At 47.5% G+C, this 20,793-nt stretch overlaps 1 protein-coding gene across 1 annotated transcript in view; it reads right to left on the reverse strand.

Moving 5' to 3' along the window:
* Window positions 1-883: 883 nt before the first annotated feature.
* Window positions 884-20,793, reverse strand: part of wscd2 (WSC domain containing 2) — a 36,408-nt gene continuing 16,498 nt past the window's right edge. Inside the window, exons 2-8 of the mRNA XM_061260894.1 lie at window positions 20,598-20,712; window positions 16,272-16,456; window positions 12,915-13,036; window positions 10,668-10,842; window positions 7,618-7,782; window positions 6,497-6,697; window positions 884-1,258 (exon numbers count right to left, since the gene is read on the reverse strand). Coding sequence (XP_061116878.1) covers window positions 906-1,258; window positions 6,497-6,697; window positions 7,618-7,782; window positions 10,668-10,842; window positions 12,915-13,036; window positions 16,272-16,456; window positions 20,598-20,712 — 1,316 coding nt within the window. The 3' untranslated portion in view covers window positions 884-905. The remainder of the gene's footprint in view (window positions 1,259-6,496; window positions 6,698-7,617; window positions 7,783-10,667; window positions 10,843-12,914; window positions 13,037-16,271; window positions 16,457-20,597; window positions 20,713-20,793) is intronic.

A 20,793-nucleotide genomic window follows, 5' to 3' on the forward strand; every position in this document is an offset into this window, starting at 1 on the left:
AGACGGTTACCCAGTCATGTATATACATAATCATGATGCCATTACAGCAGCTGATTCTTCAGAGCTAGAGTGTTGTCTGCCATGTCGTGTCAACAGTACCTAATCCGTCTTCCCTACCACGGGCCACCCTCCACCCTCAGCTCCTCAGCGATGGACTTTGACGGCAGTTCTTCGTAATGAGAAACGCAGAAAAAAAAAACAGTACCAAAAGCAGAACGCTTGCACATTTCCCCAAACAGGAGAGCACACGGTTGAGGAGTAGGATTGTCGACGACCAATACAGAACACAGAACACGTAGGCATCTCTCCACCCAGGTAGGAATTAAAACATTGCCACCCAAAAAAAAAGAAAAAAAAAAGAAGTCTTTTATTTCCAACACTTTCATACAAAGAGCATGTTTGCTTTCAGTACGGGTAGCATGTGATAGCAGCACCCTCTTCGTGTGGTTCCAGAATGTTCATCAATATACTCCTATAGCATCATCTTCTGCTTCCCACCCTGTGAGTGAGTGAAAGCTAATTGGCTGAAAAACAAAAGCAGCCGTACTGTATTTGGACGTATTCCCCAAATGTAGTCATTGAGCAAGCGACGGGCTCCTCGTTTTAAGGCATGGACTTCACACGCCGATGCTTCGGAGGGCACCCCCCCCCCCCCCCCCCGCAGAGGAGAGAGGCAGTTCGCCAGGGCATCCTCCCCCAACACCCGTGGCATCACGAAGTGAGCCCATTGGTCAGTTTTAGCAAATATTTTCCCTAACATTCCTTCTACTTACGAGGGGGGTGAAAAGGGGACGGGGGAGACACGCGGGAGACAGAGAGTGGGGACAGAGAGGGGGGAGAGAGAGGGGGGACAGAGAGTGGGACAGAGAAACAGAAAGGGGGTGTGGGGCGGAGCCTAGCGCGCATCATCTCGGGCGGTAGTCCTCAGGGACCCCCGAGAGCTGGCGCCTCTTCAGGGCGGCGTCCACGCTGCGGATGAGCGGGTCGATGGCGGCGCGCATCTCGGCCGTGTACGGGTCGTACTCCAGCTTGCGCAGGCCGGAGCGCTTGAAGCTGCCGTCCTTCTGGCCCTCCACGCACAGCAGCCGGTCCTCCCACACCTCCAGGCTGAGGAAGAGCACCATGCTCTTCAGCCGGGCGAACAGGTCCTTCTTCAGGTCCTCGAAGTGGACCACGTGCACCTTCCTGCCGTACCGCAGCCAGTCCAGCGTGTGCGAGGCCCACCAGGGCGCGTAGTTCTTCACGAACTCCGGCCACTCTGCAGACACACAAATCCATTTTTAAAGACATTTTTTAGGCCCTTTTCAGCTTTATTGGACAGTATACAGTATAGAGAGACAGGAAGAATGGGAGCGAGAGAGAGGGGAAGACATGCGACAAATGTCAGACGGTCGGATTCGAACCGCCGACGTCGCGGCTCGCAATGAGCATGCGGTCAGTGCTCTACAGGCTACGCCACCGAGACACCATCACATCGTTTTTTTAACCCATCATCATAATATTTTTTTTCCCCACAACCAGGTAAATGGTTGGGTTAGGGTTAGGGTGAGCGCTTTCATCCAAAGTGCAGTGCATCGATGCTTCTCATTCACCATTCACACCACGCTAACGGCGATTGCAAGGCGCCAACCAAGCTCGTCAGGAGCATTTTTGGGGCTCAGGCGTCTTGATCAGGGACACTTCAACACACCCAGGGCAGAATCGAACCAGCAACCCTCCGACTGCTCTCACCACCTGAGCCAATGTCGCCCCGTTCAGAAGAAAGCAGCTTGCGGACTGAGCTCTAACCTAGACTAAAGCCAGCTAAAGACTCACCTTTTAAATTCACCTTTTAACTAATTGATTATTAATTGACTTAATATATCCATTATATTCATCATACAGTGTTCTACATTTCATGGTCTTTGAATTAGAATGTTATTTGAATTAGAATTTAATGGGTTTTCATTCGTTTTTTTTGCTGTATCATTGGATGCCCATGACGGAGGTCAACAGTATGAGGACACAGGTCACAGAATCTGTCCGGCCGAGCTGGGCGCCATTTTAGCAGTATTTGTCCGCTCTGAAAACAAAAACAGACAAACAGTCACAGACCGCATGCTGCTAGTTCCATCGCAACGCGGAACTAAACTGAAACTGACCGTCGACCGAATTCACAGGAACCTGGCCCATCCTGCCAACTGGGGCCGGAGATGAGACGCACGCTTCTCTGTGTTACCCACTTCCTGCCCTCCAGGGCAGCTCTTCGCACTCATTAAGCAGTATTTTCGGGACGCTCTCCGGAGCATGGAATCAGCACAACTTGCTGCGCTGGGAGAGCTCGTGACAGGGGTCAGTGCAGAAACGAGGGGCGCTCATCGTGAACAGTCGCCTCGCCTCGCGGATTACCTCGGCCCCTTCCAGCACAGCGACAGACTGGTGTCGACATTAGCTGTAAATAATGCCGAGCTGTTGAAGTTCCCTAATTAAGTGACAGCCGACGACTATGATGTTTGCACTTACAAAGCCCCCCCTGCATACGACATGAGCAGAAATAACATTTAAGGAGAGCGCAGAGTGCACAAGGCAGCAGAGGAAACCAGCCAAATGAGACGAAAATACTGAGGCAAAAATACAACTCAAAGAAACGGTACGTCTCCCTCTCCATCTGTTTAGCCACCAGGGATTCCCCATGTGCGCGACGCAATGTGGCTGTTACTTACGATAATTAGACAGAGAACACGCCTCCCCCTCTTCCCACCCCGAGAATAATCAAATTCCGAAGTTATTTCCTTTAACAGAACCAGTGCCATCCATCCCTGCGCAATCATTTCTCGTAAAGATTATTCTGCAAGGCGACCCCCCAAGAGATTAAATTAATGGCACGGAACAAAGGGAGTTTTGGGCCTTTTATGGCGATACCTGGGGCTCCGGGCAGCCAGATATTTACAGCAGGGCTGAAGGGGCGGGGGGGCGGGGGGGAGGGGGGGGTACACTGTGACAGACTTGACAGGAATCTACAAGTATAATGCGCAACAAGCCCAAGGAGACGGATCCAGCGAGAAGGTCGGTCGGCGCTTTTCAAAGCCGCGTTTCATATTCCGGTCTCCCCTCCTATCTTAAAAAAAAAATCACTTGTGAATGCGATTTTCGTTTCCTCGGCCGGGGAAGGAAATTGCTGGCCGGAGCGTGGAGCTTTCGCATATCTCCGCTTCTCCGGGGACGGAAAGTTTAAGGTGAATTCCACCGAGCGGACCGAAGGAATTTAAATCAGCGAGGCACACGGAGCGAGCTGACGTAGCTTTTCGGCTGGAGATCATTAAGCGCGCACTCATTTCTCATTCAAATTGTCTACATACGAGGGAGTAACACACGTGTTCGTTGTTGATGGACATAGGATTGCAGTCTGGCAAAACTAGTCAATACTTGCACACAAAACCGATCAACTGGTATGTCTGGTATGTGTCGAGACTCAAGGTAGTTCCACAACATGCTCACACTAGCACTCCTGGACACCGTGGTGAATGCAGTGTTTGTGAATGGCTTAGCACTGGAGACACCGGCAGGTCTGAGTCTGGGTTTTGAAGGCTTCGAGGGTGACATAGTTTCGACGGAAGTCTTGATGTTATCTGTACTGCAGATCTCAGTCTGGTGGTGAACCATATGTCCCCGAATGCTCAGCTCAGTGTCATGTGAAGCCGGGCTGTCCTTCAGAGGGAACGGATAGCTGTCCAAACCATTTGAAAATGCTAAGCCTGCGCCAGCTATGCCTTCAAAACACCATCACTACGGGCGCCAGATGCCCCCCAAACTCAGAGTCCCCCCAAACTCCCCCCAAATCTCTGTGTTTATTGGCCCGTGAATGCAATTGCGCACTTGGCGGAGTGCTAAGAGTCTGCATGCCTAAATCAGTCTTGGAGGGAAAGCAATCTAACAACTAACGACAAAGTCGGAGGAGATCTGAGATAAAAGCATGTTGCCATAGTTACTGAAATGGCAAGGAAATATTGCTCAGAAACAGCTGGGAAGGCACTGATTCTGATAAAACACTGGCAGGCAGAGAAAGGTTAAAAATGTGTGTGTGTGCACGTGTCTGTATGTGCGCGTGTGTGTGTGTGTATGTGTGCCTGTGTGTGTGTATGTATGTGAGCCTGTGTGTGTGCGCGTTCATGTCTGTGCGTGTGTGTATGTGTGTGTGTGCATGAGCATGTCTGTATGTCTGTCTGTGTGCGTGTATATGTGTACCTGTGTGTGTGTGCATGTCTGTGTGTGTGTGTGTGTGTGTGTGTGTATGTGTGCCTGTGTGTGTGGATGTGCATGTCTGTGCATGTCTGTGTGTGAGTGTGTGTGTGTGTGTGTATATGTGTGCCTGTGTGTGTGGATGTGCATGTCTGTGCATGTCTGTGTGTGAGTGTGTGAGTGTGTGTGTGTGTTTATATTTAAATGTAAATATGCCTATCACTATGTGTGAGAAGCTATGCAATGGGTCAAACACAGCATATATTATCTGGAAGGTTCAGAAGTGCACAGAAGTGCACATCACTGAAGTCAGTCACAGGAGAGAAATGGCTGCCCTTGTCCCGGGGCACAGGAACGTTTCAGCAGGAGCCGCATTTACGTTCCCTGGCTCAGACCTTTCCAAGACGCACATCTGAAATCAACAATGAAAATACTGCAATTCTGCAGATCTTCTACAGCTCTTTTTTTGCAAATCAATTATAACAATGAAAATACCCATTGAAGTAGCCATGATGGGGATAAGAAAGCAGATGAGAGGGCAGGGTGACACTGTGGGCGTGAGCGGCTGTCACCCAGCGCACAGCGAAGCGCTTTCAGGCCCGGTGGAGTCGCGGTTCAGAACACAATGCGGAGAGAGAGAGAGAGAGAGAGAGTCGTTCACTTCCCCTCTCTCATCTGCTGCAACCCAGTGCTCAGACTGCCCACTTGAAAATTGACATGGTAAATGGTAAGTATTTATATAGCGCCTTTATCCACAGCGCTGTACAATTGATGCTTCTCATTCACCCATTCATACACACACTCACACACCGACGGCGATTGGCTGCCATGCAAGGCCCCGACCAGCTCGTCAGGAGCATTTGGGGGTTAGGTGTCTCGCTCAGGGACACTTCGACACAGCCCGGGCGGGGGATCGAACCAGCAACCCTCCGACTGCCAGACGACTGCTCTTACTGCCTGAGCCATGTCGCCCCCATATGCAGCTTTCAAGACCACTGTTCCCGCCCTCAACAGGTCCGCATTATGCATTCGCACAAAGGGCGACACTCGGGTTTCTTCACCGCCACTGACGCGCCGCTCCAAACCCATCTTCACGCCGCGCGGCAGAGGCCAGAGGCGCCGTTCAGCGTTCCCGTAATCTCCAGAATCACGCCTTTCAGAATTAAGATGGGTTTCCCGTCGCGCGCGCGCAGTGAATCCCCGCTCCCTTTCCGAGATGTCTGAGCTCTCGCAATTTACGCAATTCCTTGCACAAGCGCGGGTCCTGTTCTGCATTCACGCGACAGGCGTGAGAACAGAAAAGAGGAGAGCAGAAACGACCGCTCCTCCGGGGGGGCCGTCAGCGGAACGACCCGCTCACGGCAGACCTGCGCATCTAGAGGAGGGAAATCTAATATAATATCCCAGCTATATTACAGTACTGACGCTGGCCAGTGTGCAGCGTGCAGACATCTTTAGTTGCGGTAACGGTGGTCAGACACATTATTTATACTTTGATTGTTCTGAAGCGATATGGCCCAAAACAGCCTGTCTGGTCGATAAAAACGCTTCCCGGAAGTCAGGTCCAACGGCTGTCTTTGGAAGCTGCTCTTTGGGTCTTGGCTGCAGACTTTCGCGGAACCTGTGAACCTTCACACATCAAACCAAATTCTTGGAACCGATTACACTTTAGATGATATTTATTACAGAAATACAACCTACTTAGCTCACCATTCCTTAGCTCATTGTCATTTAATCAGGCAAAGCACACCTGCTTTCAGTAGTTATCTTCAGAAACGCAGCGCAGATAGACTTTAACATTAGAATTCACCACAAAAATCTCATTGACATAATTACCCAGCAAAACATGTAATCCCACCAGATATCTCAAAGGTTTTGGCAGGAGAGGATGGACACTAAGCTGATGTATCGGTACACTTCCCAAATTGTCCTATAAATGAAAGCTAAAATGTTTTCCAACGAGTTTTTAATCCGAAGTATGGCACTGTGACAAACCGTAATTAAACCTAACTCCAATTTGCCAGTCACTTTCTCCGCGATTGCCCACCGTCTTCCACCATCTTCCACCGTCCCGGGCAGTTTGGCATTGCCTCCTCGTCTTGTCCCCTACACACCCAGCTACAATACGCCGAACTCCACGCTGTCACCGAATTGACCTCCGCTTTGATTTATGGCCGAATCACGGAGCCCTGCCGTTTGCGGCCGAGTCCGCCGGCGGATCGATAACTCGGGAAAAAAAACGTGACGGGGGAGCGCGAGGACACGACTCGCGCCGTACCTTTGCCCTTCCAGTGGGCCTGGGAGGCGAATCCAATATGGCCGCCGTACTTGCGGTTGAACTCGGCCATCAGGGCTTTGTAAGGGTTGCGGATCATCAGGATGCTGGAGTCGAAGGCCTCGATCTCCTTCTTGCCGCTCTCGTGCGTCTTGATGCAGACGGTTCTGCCACTCCTCCAGTGGTCTCTCTCGCCCTTAAAACCTAAAAAAAAACGGCGATTCAAACCACATCAGCTGCTGGTCCTCGGAAGGTCATTACATTGCATTATTGGCATTTGGCAGACGCTCTTATCCAGGGGGACGTACAGTTGATTAGACTAAGCAGGAGACGATCCTCCCCTGGAGCAATGCAGGGTTAAGGGCCTTGCTCAAGGGCCCAACGGCCATGCGGATCTTATTGTGGCTTCCCTGGGGATCGAACCTTGTGGGTCCCAGTCATGTACCTAAACCACTACGCTACAGGCTGCTGGAGAAATCCTCCTTTGCTAGCTTGACCAGCTTGAAATTTGAGCCGGTCTGAACTGGTCAACCAGCTAGAGTACCACTGTTTCAAAACCTAGCCTGAGCAGTAGGGTAGTATTCCTTCTAATAATAAATATGTTTGATTTAACTCAAAAAAGAATTGCATTCAGTAACCCTGGAAGTCTAGTTTATTTTAGCATTTTCTCAATTTTGGGATCAGTAATAATAATGAAAAACAATGAAAACACATTGTTTACATTTTGTATGTATGGAGCAATTGTATTGTGATTCAACGGGCAGCAATTATATATAAATAAAGCACTATCACCCAGAGAAGATGGTTATAATTTCATGGGATAGTTCACTTTCTGGAGTTTGCCTGGCCCAGAAGGCCGAGTCTGTGTGCGATGAAGAAGGACATTTTAACGTTAGAAAACCCCAAAAAACCTATTTCTGATTTTTCATTTTTTTCTCCCAATTTGGTTGCCAATTCTACCCGATCTATACCAATTACCCATGCTATCTAGCCTACACCGTGTACAACCAGCGGGCCGAAACAAAGTGCAAGGCAAAACAGGAAGTCCAGCCTGTGTGATCCAAGAGGACAGGAAGTCCAGCCTGTGCGATCCCAGAGGACAGGAAGTCCAGGGCAGGGCTCACCTTTGTTGTAGAGGGAGCCGTCAAAGTAGTAGCTGCCGGTGTAGTAGCCGGTGGCCAGCTCGATGAGGTGCCGCGCCCAGGTGTTCCCCGCTCCAGGGAAGCTGGCCAGCGCCACCAGGTGCTTGGACCGCGTCGGGAGGAACCGGCGGTCCATACAGCGATTATCTGCAGCCGCGCGGGAAACCGTGAGGGGGAGAGAGAGGAGATCAGATTCAACTCAACCTATCGGGCGGCACGGCGGCACAGTGGATAGCACTGTTGCTTCCCAGCCAGAAGGTTCTGGGTTCACATCCCGGCCTGGGCCTTTCTGTGTGGAGTTTGCATGTTCTCCCCGTGTCTGTGTGGGTTTTCTCCCACCATGGGGGGGCATTAACAGGGCATTGCTGCCAAAGAGCACATGTGCTCAGTCAACTTACCCTGTATAAATAAAGGTTACTAATAAAGAATAATTATTGTCATTGCCTTCACTAAGGCAATGAAATGCATCCTCTGCATTTAACCCACCCTAGTTCCTCAGGAGCAGTGGGCAGCCATAGTTCGGCGCCCAGGGACCAGCTCCAGTTCTGAGGCCAGTGCCCTGGTCAAGGGCAACAGCAGGAGCACACCAAGGCGCAATTTAGACTCTCCAAATAGCCTAGCCTGCATGTCTTTGGACTTGGCGCTTTCATGAATAGCCGGTGATACAATGAATTTTCCTTATTCCTTATTCGATGCTCTTTGTAATCTGCATTTGAACTGCGGGTTTTTTTACTGTTTACACGTTCATAATACATATCCGATCTGCGGCATGTGTGTGTAAAAAAACACTGAAATCGCGTCACTTTGACCATCCAGTGCACATGCAGCTTTGTGCAGTCAGTGTTTGACGATGTGCACTACACACAGACACTGCCTCTACACCAGCATTTGGATGTTTAGTTGCCGTAGAATCATGCATATGTCATCTCACACCTCAAAGGGTTAAAGTGCTGCAAATTACATGAGATAATGGGAAAAAAACAACAACTTTGAAATTAGAGTTAATAGTGACAGTGAATTGCGTTTAGGAACATCTTGCTATTATTTCCCCACAGATTTCATAGCCTATTCAATTTATGATTAAAAAAAAAAATTATTCCCCTGTGTTAACACAAAACATAACATTAGTGTGTAAAAACTCCAGACATGCAGCTCTTTGTGGTCGGCTGATAGAAAGGATTTAAATTCAAAATGATAATTTGTTCTCATTGTATAATCTTAAAAGATTATTATATTAATCCACCATTTTTCCTCCAGTGACTCAATGTTTATGTTTTTCCCACGTATGGCAACAGAACTCAATGAGCAAATTCAGAATTCCCCTTCACTGCCCACACTGCTCATAAGAAGGAACTGAACGTACTGCAACACTGACATGGGAAAACACCAAAATCTTACCTATCGTACCTTTAACCAAAAAAAAACCCCAATAAACTAGGTTAACAATCAGTTAACTTGGTCAATTAATTCACTACAACCAACCAACGATCAAGACTCAATACTCTCAAGGAAGTGTTAGATACACTGAAAATGAGAAGTGTTGAGGCATGACTGTTTTGTATTCTCTTTTCTTCCTGTTTGGAATTCTCAGATGTAATCATTCACCTAATCCCCAGACGAAATGCCCTTTTCTGTGAATCCAGATGACTCAGCACTGAATGTAAACAGCACATATTTAAGCTCCTGTCAAACGGTTACAGGCTGCTATTCAAATAATAATAATAATAATGAAATATATTATTCAAAAGATGTGGAAAAAATCCAGCCTGCACCACTTTGGGTACCTCCGCTGTAGATGCACACACACACACACACTCACACACACACACACACACACACACACTCACACACAAACACACACACACACACTCACACTCACACAAACACACACACTCACACTCATACTCACACAAACACACACACACACACACTCACACACTCACGCACACACACACACACACACACTCACACACTCACGCACACACACACACACTCACACACAAACACACACACACACACACTCACACTCACACAAACACACACACACACACTCACACGCACACACACACACACACTCACACGCACACACGCACACACACATACACACACACACACTCACAAACACTCACAAACACACACACACACACACTCACACACACACTCACACACACACACACACACACACTCACACACTCACGCACACTCACACACTCACGCACACGCGCACACGCGCGCACACACACACACTCACACACTCACGCACACACCCACACGCGCACGCGCGCACACACACACACACACACTCACAAACACACACACACACTCACACACACACACATACTCTCTCTCACACACACACACACACACACTCTCTCTCACACACACACACACACACACTCTCTCTCTCTCACACACACACACACACACACACACAGGTGCACAAACTTCGGATAGAATAGAAATTCCAGTTTCTCAACAGAGGGCTCGGGAAGAGGGAAGTGCAGAGATTGGAATGACTCCATCCACCCCGGCCCGACGTGGGCTTCCCTTATGATCTAAGCTGTGATGCAGTTTTGAGGCCCCCCCCGGTGTGGAAGTGAAAGGCCTGAAGAGCAGAAGACCATAGCTAGCCCTTTTCCCAACTCAGAAACTGTTGCTGCAACATCCTGGGTCACGCGAGCTGCTGACACATGCCCGTAAGAGCGTTGTGCAACGCAGCCAACACACAACCCTCGTTGCTATGGCGCTTCGCTGTCTGTCTGTCAAAAAGCCGAGCGCAAGCGGATCTGGGTCAAATGAGTAATTGTTTTTGGATTCAATAACTTTCATATACGCTTTGCTGAGCTTATCTGGTGTACTGGAACCAATTATATACTCTCAGATGCTGCAAACCCCACCTTCTGGTCCACTTGGTTGGCTCAATTACGCCAGGCAAGATCATAATGAGCACAGAAAAGTATTTGAATACTGAACCCTACATATCTGCAAGGGTGGCTGTTGGTGGGGGTGTGGGCAGGGGGCATTGTTGTTACCTTGCACCTGCGTCTGGTAGACCAGGAAGTACTCGTCCGTGCCACAGCTTTCGAACTCCTCGCCGGGGCAACGGTGAAGGCAGAGCTCCTCATCCTCACGCTCGTGCAGGGTGAAGTGGAGTGTGGGGAACCCACAGAGACAGCGCTCACCGGACAGGACAGCCAGAGAGAACTCCTGAACAACACAGACCATTACAGTACATTACATTACATTACAGTACATTACATTACATTACATTACATTACATTACAGTACATTACATTACAGGCATTTGGCAGACACTCTCATCCAGACGTACAGTTGATTAGACTAAGCAGGAGACAATCCTCCCCTGGAGCAATGCAGGGTTAGGAGCCTTGCTCAAGGGTCCAACGGCTGTGCGGATCTTATTGTGGCTACACCGGAATTAGAACCACCGACCTTGCGGGTCCCAGTCATTTACCTGAACCACTACACTACAGGCCGCCCCGCCTACAGGCCAGTGGTCCTCACTGGTCCTGGGGTGCCCAGAGAGCTGCAGGGTGTGCTGCGTTTTGTGTTCCTGCTCGGGACTTAATTGATCAATAAAAGCAGATAATTACACAGTTAACCAACCTCATGTGGTTCCTGGACTCTGAATTGGTTGCTGATATGAAGGCAAACACAAAAAACAGCAGACCGAGAAGCTCTTCATGACCAGGAGTGAGGACCACTCCTAGACACTATACAAGATGGCCTCCATTTGTCATTTGTAACTGTGGGCTAGTTTCCGATACTTTTCCACTGAAAATCCATTTAAACTCTACTTGCCCACATCAAATTATTATTTAAGGAACCCACTGTTTTCACATTAGACGGGAGACAGAGCTTTCAATGTTAATAATACGGGCAATTCCATGGTAACCAATGTTAGAAATGCAGTATATCTGCATAGTAAAGTCCAGTACAGCTACTGATGGTTATATAAGCTTATATATCAGGCTTTATTATTTAGCTGTATAGAACTTTTTCTAACAGAGATCTGGCAGTTGCAACTTCTGTTACCATCGAATTGCCCATATGGGCCTGACCATCTGTGTAGCCTACAGTAGTATCTGTGGTATAACAGTCAGGGAGGCCATTTTATAACTGATCGGCCCGATAGGCTGCCGGTTCAACTGCAAAGTCGTGTCCTTGAGGCAGCTCCTTAACCTGAATTACTTTGGTAAACGTCCATCTGTGTAAACAGATTGCCTGTTTAAAAACAACACCTGTTCAGATGGCAAAAAATTTTGGTCAATACAAAACTCTGCGACAAGCGCTCACTACAGCAATGCAGGAACAGCCCCACCAGCCCCAAAGAGGAAGTCACACCACCATCCAAATACAGCATTCTCAGGCCTGGACAAGGGGAGTGGATTTTCCCCAGTCATATAGTATAGATCCAGTTGAATCTGATTGCGACTCGTTTACGAAATCCCTCCCACAATGTGGGAACTTGTGATGAAGGAATAAGTTTGGCAGGAGTCGTAAGCAAAAAGAAAACTCACACAAAAGCTAAAAACTAAAATAACTGTCAGAAGCCTCTCCATAGTTTGGAGACTGTCTCCATAGAAACTATCCAGCCGCCAGGAAGGTATACCACCACCGTGAGAGAGAAATCAGAGAGAGCTTGGAGAGCCTGAGACACCTGTGAGAGAGACCAGGGAACAGGAACAGGTTTGTGCCTCCGTTTGGGGGAGGCGGGGGACGGAGCGGAGCGGGAGTGGGACCACTGTCACCGCTCCTCACCGCTCTTCACCGCTCCTCACCGCTCTTCACCGCTCTTCACTTCGTCGTGGAACAAAAGCCGGCCCAAACGGCGCTGGGCGCGGCTGAGTCACGACGCCTCCCACGCGCTCCCCGCACCTGCGGATCCGAGGCGCACAGACGCGCCTCCAGACGCACGCATGCTGGCCCAGCGTTGGGGGTTTGCGTGTTTCACGGCTGTCGGTACTGGACCGTTCCTCGGTAGCGGAGCTGATGTCTAACGGCACACTAACAGCACGCTAACGGCACGCTAACGGGACGCTAGGGGCACGCTAACGGCACGCTAACGGCACGCTAACGGCACGCTAACGGAACGCTAACGGCACGCTAACGGGACACTAACGGCACGCTAACGGGACGCTAACGGGACGGTAACGGGACGCTAACGGCGTGATAACGGGACGCTAACGGGACGCTAACGGGATGCTAATGGCACGCTAACGGGACACGGTTCTGGGACACTTCCCGCGGCTCCTCACCTTCTCCGTGCAGTGGTCCACGCACTTGTCCACAGACATATTGGAGATGACGGAGCCCACCGGGAGGGCCAGGGTCACGTTGTCTGGCCTCCTGAAGCATCCCTTAAAGATGGCACTGCCGTCTGAACACCAAGGGCGACACCAAAAATCTTATCATTATTGACATATTACTATTATATTAATAATCAGAATTATTATAATTATCATTACTATTTAAAAAAACAACAAGCAAAATACAACATCTTTTTTTCACAGAAACATTTCCTTTGTATTCACATCCAATACACATTGATGATAGCTCTTGGGTAATGTATTGTATTGTATTGTATTGCACTGTATTGCATGCATTCGCAAGTATGCGGTATAAGTGTTTTTGGCCACCAAACAGGATGAATTTTAAGAGACTGCATATGCTCTCTTCTGGCAATGGAAGACACTCAGTGTGCACTGTATTAGGTATTTATTCAAAAAAAATTTTGACTTTTTGACTTAAGTCTTCTACTGCCGTAGCCTATCCACTTAGAGGTTTGACACGTTGTGTGTACAGAGATGCTGTTTGTCAGTTTTTATTAGTCTGGCCCTTCTCCACTGACCCCTCTCATTAACAACGTGTTTCTGCCCGCAGAACTGCTGCTCACTCGATGTTTTCTGAACCATTTTCTGCAAACTCTAGAGACTGCTGTGCGTGAAAATCCCAAGAGAACAGCAGTTTCTCAGATATTCAAACCACCCCGTCTGGCACCAACAATCATTCCACGGACAAAGCAACTTAGATCACATTTCTTCCCCATTCTGATGGTTGATGTAAACATTAACTGAAGCTCTGACCCATTTCTGTTTATTTTATGCATTGTACTGCTGATTACATAATTGCGTGAGTAAGTAGGTGTACAGGTGTACAAGTACTCAGTGAGTGTATATGCCAATATATTCAACTCAACTTATTATCAAGATATGGCAATACTTCAGAACATAGAGTATGTGCAATACACAACATATTGATGCTTTAAGATGCTTTTCTTCTTAAATACATTGTAAGGGGGCTGCAGGGTAAAAATGCAGCTAGTAACCAATGACTGAGCACCATGATTTAGACAGCTTTGAACGCTAACCGTGTCATATGAATACCATGTCATAAGCACCCGGGTGCCGTTCCACAAAGCAGGATTATTTGAATTAGCCAGATAACTGTACTGAAGAAAGCATAGGATAAACTTAAAACGAGTTAACCCTTAAAAAACACAAAAAAAATTAATTCCGATTTCATAAATAACGTAGCTGTTAACATAAATTACTGAACAAAATACAAATACATGAACAAAGTTGGGCAGATTAACATCTCACTACTGTCAGCAGCTAGTTAGCTAACAACTACATTAGTTAATGGCAATTCCTGTAACCTTTTTGTAGAGGGTGACTCAGGTTTTAGTTTAAATGAAATCGAGCAGTAAAACAGAAAGGAGTTCGGTTGAGGGGTCAGAACATTTTTTTGAGAAATTGTGGGAAGGAAGTGGCGAAGTCTGAATCTGCAGACGACCCAGCCACAAAAACAACACTTGAGGTGTTCAGGCATCCACTTCCTCCTTTTAGGGAGGTGCAAGAGGAGCCTCAGGCAGATCACCCCGCCTACCCACCCAGGGCACCTGGGACAAGAGGCACAAAGTAAATGGTAAATGGTAAACGGTTGGTATTTATATAGCGCCTTTATCCAAAGCGCTGTACAATTGATGCTTCTCATTCACCCATTCATATGCACACTCACACACCAATGGCGATTGGCTGCCATGCAAGGCACCGACCAGCTCGTCAGGAGCATTTGGGGGTTAGGTGTCTTGCTCAGGAATACTTTGACACAGCCCGGGCGAGGGATCGAACCGGCAACCCTCCGACTACAAGATGACTGCTCCTACTGACTACTCTTACTGCCCGAGCCATGTCACAAAGTACGCGGAGCAGTGTGACTTCTCCTCAGGACGGACTGCTTTCCATTTGCCTGAAATGCTGAATACAGCTTTTGTTTGCTGAAAAGCTGACGAAGAGGAATGCCACCATCAGGCAAAACATGGCAGACGAATCCCTTGTGATTAAATTAAACGACACCTCGGGGCAGTTGCGCTGATGGATCCGAATTTTCCGTGACACCTCCCCAGAAATTGGCTCCAAACATTACATTTTGCGTTTCACGTTTTTCCGGGATGAAATGTTAAAAGTCATATTCTGTAATGAGAGCATCTTCCGCCTTCACACCCGCCAAGAGCTGCAGCTACAGCACGCGTGTGTGGTGAACTGCAAAACCTACTTCCAGTTCTGTTTCTAGAGCCACTGAATAACCTCATGCTTTTGGTATGGCAACCAACAGGAAATTATTATTATTATTATTATTATTATTATTATTATACACTCAGTGAGCACTTTATTAGGTATTTATTAGACTTATTTTTTAGTCTTCTGCTACTGTAGCCTATCCAATTAGAGTTATGATGCGCAGTGTGTTCAGAGATGTTCTTCTACATACCACTGTCGTAATGTGTGGTTATTTGTGTTACATTCACCTTCCTGTCGGTCTGGCCATTCTCCTCTGACATCTCTCATTAACAAGTCGTTTCTGGTTTTTTTCCACCATTCTTTGCAAACTCTAGAGACTAATGCACATGAAAAGTAGTTTCTGAGATACTCAAACCACCCTGTATGCCACCAACAATCAGAATCCACAGTGTCAATTAGATCACATTTTTTCCCCAAGGAGCTGAACTGGGTAGAAGCAGGTTTGGAGTAGAGCCAAAAGAACAGAAATTGTACCACTGGCCAAATACTAGCAGACTGCACTTTAGCTGAAACATAAAGCCTTTTATTTTTTTGTTACTTTAAATGATGTAGAGCTAGAAAATGAGTAGCCAACTCTAAAAATGATGTACTGCCCTTCAATTTTGTAACTGCAATATCTTTTTATCGGACTGGTTCCTCATCACAGATATGTTATATCTTGAGAAATTCTAATAAGTGGACTGTGCGTGTGGGGTGGGGTGGGGCGGTCGTAAGAGCAGTTTGTGTGGAATAGAAAAGTGTGTGTGGGTGACGGGGCTCCACTCTGCCATTCTAATTTTAGACTGCTGGTTGCAGCTCTGCAAAGAAGTGTGCCAAATTACCTGAATTCCCCCGACTGTTTTTAACCACACTAGCTAAGACTAGTTATTTTTTTTACATTTGGCCTGAGATGGCCTGGAGGCTGTGTTTCCAGGCCATCGCTGTCAAAGACGCAGACATCGTATCAACAGGAAAGAAACAAAACCAATTCCCCGGTGTCCATTTAGGGAAGTGGCCTGTTAGTGACGTAATTTCTTAAAGGCGGCGGCTCACAGCGCCGGGCGGACTCCTGGCTCAGCTCCAGGCGGTAGATGGACAGGCGGTTGGCCCCTCCGCACACGCTCCCTTTCTCCCCCTTGCACTCCATGCCGCACTCCGTCTCGCTGGCGTTCGGGGCCTGGATCTTGTGGCCGCAGTAGCACTCCGCTCCAAACTCCAGGCCGGCGTACAGGTAGCCCCTTTGGACAGGGGGAGGGGAAGAGTTACATCGACGTTACGGCCAATAGTCAGTCACTTACGCTTCTTTCCTACAGTTTGTTTTACAAACCGAATCACTGAATCCTATGTGCAGCACTAAATTATTTTAGTCACAATAACGATAAAGAATTGACCCATAGCACTGCAAGCCACATATTTTTCTGCTTGTGACAGCAATTGGTGCAGGACTAGGACTAGCATTCTTCTCTCTTTCTCTCTCTCTTGCTCTCTCTCTGTCCCTCCCTATCTCTCTCTCTCTCTCTCTCTCTCTCTCTCTCTTAATGTTATCCAGAAAGGGCAATGCCAGGAGGGGGGAGATGGGATCACAGTGTAGTGACGGGCAGGGTGGTTAACTGAGACCCCAGGGTTGAGTGTAAATGGGGTTGAGTGTGAGCTGAGACCCCAGGGTTGAGTGTAAATGGGGTTGAGTGTGAGCTGAGACCCCAGGGTTGAGTGTAAATGGGGTTGAGTGTGAGCTGAAACCCCAGGGCTGAGTGTAAATGGGGTTGAGTGTGATCTGAGACCCCAGGGTTGAGTGTATATGGGGTTGAGTGTGAGGTGAGACCCCAGGGTTGAGTGTAAATGGGGTTGAGTGTGAGCTGAGACCCCAGGGTTGAGTGTATATGGGGTTGAGTGTCAGCTGGCCTACAGATGGCGCCACATGGACAGTGCTTCTGCCCTCTTAAGCACATTTAAGCAGATCTTAGCAGATGTCATGGGGAAATTGAGGATTTCATTGCAAGTATTTCTCTTAAATGCACCCTGGGAAAGCAAACTCCAGGGAGAAAGCAGTGTTAGTTTTAGTATTGAAGCATTAAAGGTCCCATATTGTGGGAAATGACATTGCTTGCCCTGTGGATTATAAAGGGGTTGGTTAAAAAAAAGGTGTTTAAAAAACCAGTGTCATTGAAACCAGTGAAAGTATCAAAACCCAAATAAATCCACAAAAACTGTTAGGATGCATTTAAATGAGCTTTTGGACTTCCGTGAAGTTATAACATCAGAAGGAAAGGCTCGTTTGCTTCAGCATGGTCCACTGCTCCGCCCAGACCGTGTTTCGTCCAAGCCAATCAGAACAGAGTATAGCCAATATAGCCATTACACTGTATACGGATACTTAGGTACTTAAAACCACAAAACACTGGAAATGTGTACAATATGGGAGCTTTCGTAAATATGCCTTATACTGGTACACATGCTGTTTGTCAGGTGTATCCACTTGTTTACAGCAGCATGCAGAAGCCAACAAGAAGAAATAATCTACATCCGAATAAAGATGATAATGGCAAATGGCAAGATAAGCATCAGCAGCTTAAGTTCCCTGGGGGGGATCGTCACCCTCCAATCCAAATCCAGCCCTGCTTTTCTTTTCTCCCAGGTAATTAAATGAACAAATATTGATACTGTCCGGCCAGACTGTGTTCACACCTGACTCCCAGGTAAAGGGAGGGTGGACACACCTGACTCCCAGGTAAAGGGAAGGTGAACACACCTGACTCCCAAGTAAAGGGAGGGTGATCACACCTGACTCCCAGGTAAAGGGAGGGTGGACACACCTGACTCCCAGGTAAAGGGAGGGTGAACACACCTGACTCCCAGGTAAAAGGAGGGTGGGAAACCAGCAGTTCTCAGCCCTCAAGGCGTCCCTGCCTCATGGAAATAGAATATACTGAATATATTTAAATGGAATATATTGCCACGATATTGCCACACATATGCAAAATGTGCAAATGCTAAAAATAATTGACACACACATTTAATATTATTTTTATCTATATGTATTTATACATATTTAGTTATTCATTTAAAACCACTCCTGTTATATCTACAGTCCACATCCCTGTACACAGCACTGAAAGTAATGTAGCCACGACTATGTGCCTGAACTCTGAATTCCTCACCTCAGCCTCTGCATGTCATCACAGTTTCCTGACAACAATGTGCCAGGCACGCATATCAGCCTTCCAGGGCACGGTAATACAATTAAAGCCCAGCACACACCCCGCCTCCTGGAGAACCCGTCGATCATCTGAAACCGCAATGGGTCATCGTGCTCGTCCTGGCTTATTTATTTATTAACTGTCTCCCTCTGTACTGAGTGGGCGGATTCAGTGGTGGGTGTAATGGAAGGCACTCTGGTCAACAGCCTGTGATACGCCAGGAGAAAGAGACAGAGGGTGGAAATGGAGAGAGAAGCAGTGACTGACAGAGAGAGAGAGAGCGAGAGAGAGAGAGAGAGAGAGAGGGGAGGGAGAGAGAGAGAGAGAGGGAAAGATGGGGAGGGAGGGCGAGAGAGAGATTCCAGAAGAAAGAGAGAGAGGGAAAGTAGTGGAGACAGAGAGAAGATGTGATACACACACACACAGACAGACACACACATAAAGGTAAAGATTTCTGTAGATGTGATAGAATAAATAGTAGGGCTTTATTTTACAGCCCGTTAATTATGCAGTACTTACTGGGTAAGTACACAGTTACTTGTGTTATTATTAGGCACCTACAGTAAGTACCATGAAACAAACTCAGTAAGTATATGTAAGTACTAGGGAAATACGTTTTAAAGCCTGTTTCATAGTACTCGCCTCTTAAATCAAAATACAGCAAGTACTAGGTAATTAACAGGCTGCAAGACAAAGAGTTACCAAAGAAATTCAGCTGTATTCAGTCCAGCCTTGTCAGACCCCATTCCTCGATGGCAGCGTGACATATTTAGCCTTATGCACCCATTTATAATGGCTTTTGTGTGTATTACCTGATTTCCTACAAGAACGTTTGTGTTTATGTGCATGCAAGAAAGTGCATGACAGTTGTGTGTGTGTGCCTGTGTATTTGTGTGTGCTAATGTGTGCCTGTATTTTCATATATATTTGTAATTGCGTGTGTGTGCGTGCATGTGTGTGTGCTTGTCCATGTATTTGTATCTGTGTGTGTATGTGTTTGTATCTGTGTGTATCTGTGTGTGTATGTGTGTGTATCTGTGTGTGTGTGTGTGTTTGTATCTGTGTGTATCTGTGTGTATCTGTGTGTGTATGTGTGTGTATCTGTGTGTGTGTGTGTTTGTATGTGTGTGTATGTGTATGTGTGCATGTGTATTTATATAGGTGTATGCGAATATGCGTGTGTGTGTTAGTGTACTGTATCTGTGTGTGTGTATGTTAGTGTACTGTATCTGTGTGTGTGTGTGTGTGTGTTAGTGTACTGTATCTGTGTGTGTGTGAGTGTGTTTGTGTGTGTGTGTTAGTGTACTGTATCTGTGTGTGTGTGTGTGTGTGTGTGTGTTAGTGTACTGTATCTGTGTGTGTGTGTGTGTGAGTGTGTGTGCGTTAGTGTACTGTATCTGAGTGTGTGTGTGTGTTAGTGTACTGTATCTGCGTGTGTGTGTGTGTTAGTGTACTGTATCTGTGTGCGTGTATGTTAGTGTACTGTATCTGAGTGTGTGTGTGTGTTAGTGTACTGTATCTGTGTGTGTGTGTGTGTGTGTTAGTGTACTGTATCTGTGTGTGTGTATGTTAGTGTACTGTATCTGAGTGTGTGTGTGTGTGTGTTAGTGTACTGTATCTGTGTGTGAGTGAGAGATCTATGTGACCTCCTGTTGCAGATGGAATAGGGAGGGTATATGGAGGTTTAATGGTTTATAGAGGTGCATTCAGTTCAGGATGATACGACAACGCGCTCATAGAAATGCTCTGAGCCCTGGTCTGCACTGCAGCAGGAGAGAGAGAGAAAGAAAGAAAGAGAGAGAGAGAAGGAGAGAGGGATAGAGAGACAGAAAGCGAGGGAGAGAGAGAGAAAGAGAGATAGAGATAGAGGGAGAGAGGGATAGAGAGACAGAGAGGGAGAGAGAGAAAGAGAGGGAGAGAGGGAAAGAAGGAGAGAGGGAGAGGGAGAGAGAGAGAGTATCAAAGCCAACCACAGGCCCCTTGACCAGTGACAGTGGACAGACCCCTTGCTGTGCAATCTCACTATTAGCTCCAAGCCACTGTCCGCTTTGCGTGGCTGAACCCTGCCAACGGAGAGTGTGCGTCACAGACAGACCTGCGTCTGCGTGCGCCACTGAAATATAACAAGCAGGCTAAACCATCCTAATTTAACACTGGGAGAGACTTCTGGGTCCACTCCTACCTTTCAGCGCAGTTGTCCTGGCAACGGAAGACAGTCATTTTCCTGTAGTCAAAAAAGGATGCTCCCCTGAGTGCTCTCTTTTGTATGTCGTCGATGTAGCAGCCGATGTACTTCGCTGCAAAGACAGAAAAAACCCCCCTGTAACACGCAGGCACACAGCAACGTAGCCCGGAGGGCTTCGTCAGCACGCGGCAAG

This window comes from Conger conger, chromosome 11 (genome assembly GCF_963514075.1).
Source record: "Conger conger chromosome 11, fConCon1.1, whole genome shotgun sequence".
Taxonomy (NCBI): domain Eukaryota; kingdom Metazoa; phylum Chordata; class Actinopteri; order Anguilliformes; family Congridae; genus Conger; species Conger conger.